Here is a 9,886-nt window from a genome sequence, read left to right on the forward strand (position 1 = left end):
TTCCAAAGTATCATGACGAGTTTTTCGACTTGATGGTAAGCAACCATCCAGATCCAGAAATGGGTAGGACCCATGCTAAGGGGCATTTGGGAATTTTTATATAATTCATTTTGTTCATTTGTCCCACCCTACCACCAGCAGTGCTGGCCTGATGTCTCTGTGCTGAATTTGTGTGCTTGGGACCCGAGGGGGTACTGGGGTTTGCCTTGGGGCTCCCACAGGTAGATGGGATGGTAGGAACAGTCCAACCTCTACAATTCTCTGTAGAGAATTGAAAAATAATAATAAATCAACTACAAGTCAGTCTGTTTTGTATGATCTGATCACTGTGCTTTGGCGATTCTTTGCAATATCAGTGATGAAGTCTTCCTCTCTGATGATCCTGACCTCTCCCCCAATCCCCCGCTGCCCAGGGGAGCAAGGAAGGCGGTCTCAGGAGCCTTTCTCATTGTCCACAACCCCGGGCCCTCCCTGCCGGGTTGCACTAAAGTCACAGCTCCCGTCCATGGCCCTGCACGCTGCACCCTGCCTCGCAGCACCCTGTGGGCTTTGCACATCCCTTTTGACCAACGATAACTTCCCGCCCTTACTTTCAAACAACTTCACCAGAACGAACTGTCTTAGTTCCTGCAGCCGGGGCATCACACAGAGTCTGGCGCTCAGAGAGGGGACCTCAAACTCAAGGTGTAACGCTCTGTGGTTACCATCTTGAAATTTGGAAGAATTTTATTTTTGACTGTGGGTTTTCTTTTTTTTTTTTTTCCCTGTACGCGGGCCTCTCACCGTTGTGGCCTCTCCCGTTGCGGAGCACAGGCTCCGTATGTGCAGGCTCAGCGGCCATGGCTCACAGGCCCAGCCGCTCCGCGGCATGTGGGATCTTCCTGGACTGGGGTACGAACCCGTGTCCCCTGCATCGGCAGGCGGACTCTCAACCGCTGCGCCACCAGGGAAGCCCTGACTGTGGGTTTTCTAAGTGAGGTCCCATGGGACCATGGAGCATGCACCTGGGGGCTCCGAGCGTTGCCTCAAATGTGGTCACGCCTCCTGCCGCCATCCTGCCTGTGAGAAATGTTTGCCTTAGACCCTGCAGACTAGGTAGCCAGTTCTGTGCATGGAGGGCAGGCGTTCCAGCCACCCTCGGTCCATCTCTGACTCACTGCACCCATTTTGTATTCACTGTGGTGTGGACTCAGGGGAGAGGCAGACACAAACAGGAAGGAAGGGGGAGTCTAGGGAGTAAACCACATCATGCCCTGAGGGCTGTGACACCTGCCACCATGCCACGGAGAAACAAAGGAGGCCGGGCTGCCACTATCAGGGGAGCATCATGGAAAAGTTAGCTTCTGAACCAGGCACTGAAGAATGAGCAAAATTTCAGCAGGAGAGGAGGCTATGAAAGTGTGCAAGGTGAAGGGTCACATGCGCCGTAAACTTATTCAAGCAGCTCGTGAACAGTGAGCAGGGCTGAAGGGTGGGGCATGGGAGCCCGATCATGGTGTGATGAAAAGGAATGCTGGGCCCAGAGTGCGGAGCCCCCCTCTCGGCCCTTGTGTGCCTCTCCTCTTCTTGAAACTGCAGTTTGGGTTTTCCTCATCTATAAAATGAAGGAGTTGGATTAAATACCCTTCTCCTTCTTACATCCTTTGGTTCCATATCCAGGCCACCTCCCATATAGCAGCCCAAGCCATCAACGTTCTTCCTACCAACTCACCCTTGCAATGGCCTTACTCATCTAGGCATGACTCTTACTGGACCTGGGACCTCCCTCCACTCCCCACACTTGACTGAGTTCCCTGTGAGCAGGTAGCCTGCTTATTCTTAGTTGATAGTGGCTGGGCTTTTGGGGGGTTTCATAAATTGTTTTTCAATAGCCTCTCCATCCCAAATTATTTTATTGCAGCTGTATTCTATTTTGGAAGGGAGAAGTGGGTGTAATTCTAGTTGCATGTACACCACACTTTTTGTGTTCAAGCTTGATTTTGTTGGGCCTGCAAGACTGAAGGGGATGTCACTCTTATGCAGAGTTGGAGGGGAGATCAGTTATCTTGTGGGAACCGTTTTCCCAGGATAATAGAATTCCTGGAGGCAACCTCTAGAGGTGAGCAGCACAGCTAGAATCCTTCTCTCAGCCTTGACCTTGAAGGAGTCAGCTGTCCAGAGAGTAGTTCCCATGCAAGGAAGAAGGTCCCCTTATCAGAGAGACAGGCTGGGCGCCAGGAGGAGGAAGTTGGAAGACAGTGACAACAGTGCTGTTGGCCTCTGGGGACGAGAGCGCAGTTCTTCCAGCGAGATGGGGAAAGAGGATGCCTCTGAGTCCCGGGGGCGAGTTAGCTCGGGCAGGCTCAGACACGGGTACTTGGTAAGCAGGGCTGATTTTCTATGTCTTGTTCCACATGTGTTTATTTCCCTTCTCTTCTCCCCCGGGTTTCTCGAAATACCAAAGGTGAACCAAGGGAAGGATTTTATTTTCCGTGTTTAGAGCTTTAAAGAGGAAACGAGAAAGGCCTGGGGACAGTAAGTTGGCTTCAATGGTGATTACAGAATGAGCACCTCGAGGCGAGTGGTGTGAAGCACGGGGCACAGGAGGGGTCATTAGTGCAGCCAGCCCTCCCCACCGGAAAAATCTCCTTCCCGTGCCAACCCTCGGAAAATCAGGGCTGTGCTCTAGTGAGGGAGAGACCAGCAATGAAGGTATGTCAAGATCAGCCCTCTAATTCCACAAGGACTCAGCAGAAACCCCAAGTCGAGGTTCTACTAGGGCAGCAGAATGAGAGCATTGATAGGTTAATATGCCATTGAAACAAGGAGACAGCTGAATTAGAAACAGAACCATTAAAGGGAACATTTCAGGGGCTTCCCTGGTGGCACAGGGGTTGAGAGTCCGCCTGCCAATGCAGGGGACGCGGGTTCATGCCCCGGTCAGGGAAGATCCCACATGCCGCGGAGCGGCTGGGCCCGTGAGCCGTGGCCGCTGAGCCTGCGCGTCCGGAGCCTGTGCTCCGCAACGGGAGAGGCCACAACAGTGAGAGGCCCGCGTACCGCAAATAAATAAATAAATAAATAAACAGTTCATAGTGGAAACTTAAAAAGTCAAACATGAAAAATTAACAGGGAATCTTGCACTTCAGGGCAAGTGTAGCCCATTAATTTGAGCTGTGTCTCCATCTTCTACAGGTGGTGCTTTGGGGGGGCTGCTGTCTTGTGAAGAGGGTCTCTGGGGATCAGGTGGGCACCTTGGCAAGCATGTCCGTTGGAGAGGTCGGCAGAGCACCGGACACTCAGGCCCTCTCACAGCATAGGTCGCAGCCCACATGGTCATTTACAAGGGCAAGAGAACAGCTCTGCCAGGCTGGCCAAGAACCAGCTGTCTCTGATGCTATGGATGTAGAAGCAACTGGCCCAACCCCCAGCCTTGGGGTATCTGCTCCTTTGAGAGATCTCAGGGGCTGCAGTGGAGGGGGCAAGAGAGCTATGATTCTTGAGGCAATTGCAAAGCTACAGCCACCGATATTTTTTTAATTAAAAATGTATGTACGCATTTATAATTTTCAGGTTCCATTTCTTTGTATTTTGCCGAGGTGGAGTGGGATGTGATCTTTTCTGGTTCAAGGGACCTTTAAAGAAGTGGCAGGAGACTTCCCTGGCGGTCCAGTGGTTAAGACTCCACGCTTCCACTGCTTCCACTGCAGGGGACATGGGTTCCATCTCTGGTTGGGGAACTAGGAGTCCACATGCTGCATGGCACAGCCAAAAAAATTTTTTAATAAATAAATAAAATAAAGAAGTGGCAGGACGTCATCTACACACAGCAGAAGGCTGCAGATGGTAGACATCAGGTGCAAAGGTGACAGGTGCTATCTGTCCAGGAAAGAGATGGAGGTTGAAAGCCTGGAGTCAAGCACACCTGCCTCTTTGTGACCCGGGTCTTTGGGAAAGACCTGACTCTTCAGGCTGTAGTCCTTCCGGTGATGTTCTTGGTTTCCTTGTGAAAAAGATGATTTTGCCCTCTGTCTTACACACACAGACACACACACACCTCTTTCCCTCTCACACAGCCACGATGCTGGAGGAAAGATTGTTGTGGTGAAGGCACTTGGACATCTAGGAGAGAAAGGAGGGCTCGTAAAAGGCAGTATTTCCCAGGGGAAGGGGAGAGAACTAGACAGCCTCTGTATCTGGCCAGTACAGGGGCGCTTTGATGCTCCCCTAGGATGGTGGTACCCTGCTCTCTCTCTTGCCTCACAGGGATCCTCAGCCTCTGGTTCAGGATGACACAGACCCAGCGGCCACCACCTTCTGTTAACACCTATGTTTCCTTTTCAGATCTTACAGGTGAACAAGGTGATGTCCATCTTGTTTTATGTGATATTTCTCGCTTATCTCCGTGGCATCCAAGGTAACAGCATGGATCAAAGGAGTCTGCCGGAAGACTCGCTCAATTCCCTGATTATTAAGCTGATCCAGGCAGATATCTTAAAAAACAAGCTCTCCAAGCAGATGGTGGACGTGAAGGAAAACTACCAGAGCACCCTGCCCAAAGCAGAGGCCCCCCGGGAGCCCGCCAAGTCGGAATTCCAGCCCATGACGGCCATGGGCCCCGAACTGCTGCGGCATCAGAGACGCTACAACTCCCCCCGGGTCCTGCTGAGTGACAGCGCCCCCTTGGAGCCCCCTCCCCTGTACCTCATGGAGGATGACGTGGGCAACCCCGTGGCGACCAACAGGACGGCGCGGAGGAAGAGGTATGCGGAGCACAAGAGTCACCGAGGGGAGTACTCCGTGTGTGACAGCGAGAGCTTGTGGGTGACCGACAAGTCATCGGCCATCGACATTCGGGGACACCAGGTCACGGTGCTGGGGGAGATCAAAACTGGCAACTCTCCCGTCAAACAATATTTTTATGAGACGAGATGTAAAGAGGCCAGGCCTGTCAAGAACGGTTGCAGAGGCATTGACGACAAACACTGGAACTCACAGTGCAAAACCTCCCAAACCTACGTCCGGGCACTGACGTCAGAAAACAACAAGCTGGTCGGCTGGCGGTGGATACGGATAGACACATCCTGTGTGTGTGCCTTGTCGAGAAAAATCGGAAGAACATAAATTGGCATCTCTCCCCATATATAAATTATTACTTTAAATTATACAATATGCACGTAGCATATAAATGTTTATATTGTTTTTATATATTATAAGTTGACCTTTATTTATTAAACTTCAGCAACCCTACAGTATATAAGCTTTTTTTCTCAATAAAATCCGTGTGCTTGCCTCCCCTCAGGCCTCTCCCATCTGTTAAACCTGATCCTTGTAACCTGGCTCTTGGGAGCCACCGCCCTGTAAAATCTGTGTACACCAGTATTTTGCATTCAGTATTGTCAAGGCCATGACTGTCGTTTTAGTAAACTTGTTAAAATCGGCTGATGTCAGAGTTGTGTGTAGACACAGTTATATCCCCCCTTCCGGGATGCCTCCTGGTTGACTCATTAACTAAAAGAACTGTTACCACCTCTGTTGCAGTGATGCTGGGCAGCTGGGAGCCGCACCCTTCATTCTGACCAACAAGCTCACTGCCCAGAACCTACTTGCCTTTCTCTGCTGTCAGTTTTGCCAATTAGAGTTACAATGTTACAGTCCCGAAACAATAACATTGAACCTGGCAATTTTCGTTTTGGAAGTTTCTTTTCAGCACATTTGTTGTTTGGGGGTTTGAGATTGTTAAGGGTTGAATTTTTTTTTTTTGGCTTCGGTTTTTGTTTTGTTTTTTGTAAGTGGTTTTCTGACGCACATAGGAAACATTTTTTAACTATTTGTACCAGAAATAATTGTATGGGGGCTTCCCTGGTGGCGCAGTGGTTGAGAGTCCACCTGCCGATTCAGGGGACGCGGGTTCGTGTCCCGGTCTGGGACGATCCCACATGCCGCGGAGCGGCTGGGCCCGTGAGCCATGGCCGCTGAGCCTGCGCGTCCGGAGCCTGTGCTCCGCAACGGGAGAGGCCACAACAGTGAGAGGCCCGCGTACCGCAAAAACAAAAAACAAAAAACAAACAAACAAAAGAAATAATTGTATGGTTACCCAGAAGCAGAAGTGGATCATGAGTCATCGGCACACAGAAGAGAAATGTGCTCCTAAGAGATTCTCTTGGAGCCCCGCCTCCCCTTCCTCTGCTGTTCCCTCTTGGTGCTGCAGGGGGAACTGAAAAAAGCTGGTGCTTTGGAGTCAGACCTAGGTTCAAATTCCAGCTACCCCCTGTGACTGTGGGCAGGGTTTTGAAGGCTCCCTGAGCCCAGGTTTCCTGGAGTCAGAGATTCAGATGTGGGTATGGATCTTGCCTACCCCACAGGTTGCTGTGATTCAGCTATATTACTGCGGTAGGCGTCCCAACAGAGGGTAGATATTCAAGAATGGAAGTTCCTTATCCCTTCCCTCCCTCTCCTTACTTAGGTATTGTGTTCCTCTGTATCATTTTTGGGTTTTGGTGGGGTTTTTTTTGTTCTCCCGCCACCCAGCTTTATTAAGATATAATTGACATATAACATTGCATAAGTTCAAGGTGTACAGTGTGATGATTTGACACACGTATATATTGAGAAATGTTTGCTGCAATAAGGTTAGTTAGCACATCCTTCACCTCACACAAGTGTCATTGTTGTTATTGTGAGAACATTTAGAAGCTACCCTCATGGCAACTTTCAAGTGTACAGTACCGCATTGTTGTCTATAGCCCCCATGCTGGACATTAGCTCCCCCAAACCTATTCCTCTTAAAATTTGAAATCTGTACTCTTGACCAGCATCTCCTCTTCCCCCGTCCCCAGCGCCTGGCAACCAGAGTTCTACTCTTTGCTTCTGTGAGTTCAGCTTTTTTAGAGTCTACTATACATGATCTCTGTATCATTTTTGGTTGATTCATCCCATTAGATATAAAAACCCCAATTGGAGGGAAATTTCCGGGTGCCTACTGATCCCAGGAGGGGTCCACAACAGCTGAGGGGTCACTTGATGATGGCCACACCTGCCCTGCCAAGGAAGACACTAGTGATGCCCTCCAAGTGCTTTTCCCCCTGGGAAGCAGTTCACCCTCCAGGGTGTGGCGCCTAAGGACTCCCATCTCCCATCTGGTCGGAGACACGAGGTACCCACCATACCACTATGGACCCTGCATTACTGCCCTGAAACCCTGTCTGTTCTCTTCTCTGGATTGCCTTGCCTCCATCCAAGGCCCGTGTGTGCCCTCGATATCTGGAGCAGCCTGTGCCCCGAGATCTGGCCTCCCATAAAAGACACACATGTCTAATAGCACCTGTGTCCCTTATGGGATAGGACCCTTTTGAAGCAGACTCAGCAAACAGCCGTGGCTTTGGGGATGAGCATCGTCAGATCGCACTCGATTCTGGATGACCAAAACACGAGGGCAGGAAATGAGGAATTTACCATGTACCCACCCCATGCTGGGCACTTTCAAATGCTGCCACCCACCGTAAGTTGTCACAAGTCCTTTGAGGTAGCAATTGTCATCTTCGGTTTACAGGTGGCGAAACTGAGGGTTGAGGATTTAACCTGCCCGTGGCCACTGAGCAGGTAAGTAGCAGAAGGAGGGTGGAAATCCCTGTTTGAGTGCTGACGCTGTCCTGTCTCCTCATCTCTAGAACCTTCCCGTCCCCTTCCTGCATCCTCGCATTCCAGAATGAACCACACAGGCCTAGGGAAATGGAAAGCTTCGTTCTCTGTGTGGAAACCTTTGGAAGCTCCTGCTTCAGGAGCCTATGTCAAGAACACAGCAAACATGCCAGTAGGATACTGGGAGTCTTATGATTGACCCAAGCCCAGCTCTCAGGTTGGAGTTAAGGAGCCTTTATGTTCCTCTTCTGGAACTTCTACTCCCAATGGGTTTAGGGCCTGTCTGGAAGGTCTGGCTGCCTGGGGAGACGGGCTTGGGTGACGGAGACCCCAGAGTCCAGCCTGGGAAGGCATAGTTCCTAAACAGCAGGGCTGAGTCCTGGACCCCACCTGGAATGGAAGGAGTTTGCCTACATGTGGAGAGCGAGTCTGGAGCTGCTTGCTTCCGGGGTAAGTGCAGCTCAGGGGAGAGCTGAACCTGGGGATGATGAAAACAGGCCTGAAAGGAGCTCCGGGCTTCAGGCTGTGGGGCAGCTCTGTTTCCGTCCCCATGCTGGGGAACACAGTTCCCTTTCAGCAGCTATACTGGCATAAGAGGGCATCCAAGGTCTGCCAAAGCCAACGTGTTAGACTCACGGGCCAGGGCAGAGCCTTCCACGAGGTCCGCAGGAGGCCTTTTGCATCTGATGCACACATTTGCTATTGAGATGATTGGCAGTTCAACTCATCTCTGAGACAGGAGGGCCTTGGAGGGCAGGTGTCTGGCTCCTGGAGTGGTACTTGCTCTCTGTCACCTTCCCTTGTTGCCTGGTTTCTTGCTGGGGCTTCGCTAAACAGAGAGGTGTGTTGCAGGGAGAGGAGCCTGGCTGGAGGGAGGCCCGTCTGGCCCGACATTGTTACCAGTGGTGGCATGACCTTGGCTAACTCACCTGTCCCAAAGTGGGCATTTCAGCCTCCCGAGCTCCGACTGCAGAAAGGGGCAGTATCCAGGCTGCCAGTCCTCTCTTCCTGGATGGATGCCACGTTCAGAAGCTCTGTTGGCCATTGGTGGGGGCTTCTCTCTGCCCTTTCATAAGGACGCCCCCCTCTACAGGCTGTGTGAACTTGACCAAGTTACTTAACCTCTCTGAGCCTTTGTTTCCTTGTCTATAAAATGAGGATAGTGCCTACTTCATAAGATCATTTTGCAATGTAATGAAAATATCCAGTTCCTGGCCCATCAGAAGCCCCTTTTGGGTTACCTCTGGTGGTTAGGTTTGGGGAGATGTTCAGGAGCCTTCACTCTGGAATTCCAGTAGGAATTTCCCAACTTCACAGTGGAGGATTGATCCTAATTAAAGAGTCTTAATCACCTACCCCATGGGAGGCAGTCCCCTGTTCACCCACTTCCCTTCCACAGATCTCTTGAACCCTTCTCAGCAAAACTACTGGCAACGCACGTGATTTTCTGAAGAGTGTGTGTATGGGTGGCTATGGGGTTTGTTCCTTCTTGCAAATTTATGGGACAGCTTTGTTCTTGTATTATAGGTCTGTCTGTCTGTCTGTCTCTCATGTCCAACAATGCTTTCTCCAGGTTGGTGTTTAGGGTTTGGCATTTTTGAAGATCTTGGTTGTTTTTCCCTCCCCATCCATGCATGAGCATGTCTGTGTGTGTACGTCTGCTTTTTAGTTCATTTAGTCGGCGTGGAAACCCTCCACCAGGGCTTGGAGAAACCATATGCGTGTATGTTATCACCTCCGAACATGTGTGCAGGAATGAAATTCGTGTCGACACCTCCCAGCTACCTGGAGATTTGTCTGACTTCACCAGGAAGACGCATCCCCCAGGCTTTGAACTCGGATGGCCCCGGCCGTGCAAAGCCATGCCGGCTGCCCCGTGAGGCCTGGCCTTGCTCTTTTTCCACAAACCCAGGAAGAGCCGCAGCCCCCGAGGACTGATTCTCTGACCTGGAGCCTTCTTCTTCAGCCTAACCTTCGTCCTCCAGGTTCCCAGCCCCAGATCTAAGGAGACCTCCCAAACTCCTTGCACTCACTTCTCAGGTTACAGCAGGCCAGTGGGCTGCTCACGAGGCACACGTGTTTCACCACAGGCTGAAAGGCAAGCGCCTCTGGGTTGACGGGGACCCCCGGGGCTTTTGTTTGGCTCCAGATGGAAGGTGTCCCGGCTCGGACGAGCAGAACCATGGCAAGCACGCAAGCGCTCTGAAGGACCACGGGTTTGTTTCCTTCCATCCTGGACCTGTATTTGGTACAAAAGGCCGACAAA

The 9,886-nt window shown here is 51.1% G+C and overlaps 1 protein-coding gene across 1 annotated transcript; it reads left to right on the top strand.

Annotated features, from left to right (window-relative positions):
• The first annotated feature begins 4,326 nt into the window (after positions 1-4,326).
• On the top strand, positions 4,327-5,103 carry NTF3 (neurotrophin 3). Its single transcript, XM_060113464.1, has one exon. It carries the CDS (start codon positions 4,345-4,347, stop codon positions 5,101-5,103), a length of 759 nt encoding a protein of 252 aa, XP_059969447.1. The 5' UTR covers positions 4,327-4,344.
• The last annotated feature ends 4,783 nt before the right edge of the window (positions 5,104-9,886 follow it).

This window comes from Mesoplodon densirostris, chromosome 11, assembly GCF_025265405.1.
Source record: "Mesoplodon densirostris isolate mMesDen1 chromosome 11, mMesDen1 primary haplotype, whole genome shotgun sequence".
In the NCBI taxonomy this organism is placed as follows: Eukaryota; Metazoa; Chordata; class Mammalia; order Artiodactyla; family Ziphiidae; genus Mesoplodon; species Mesoplodon densirostris.

Bases quoted from the DNA above. Each gene is read 5' to 3' on its own strand.
- NTF3 (XM_060113464.1), top strand. From the start codon at position 4,345: ATGTCCATCTTGTTTTATGTGATATTTCTCGCTTATCTCCGTGGCATC.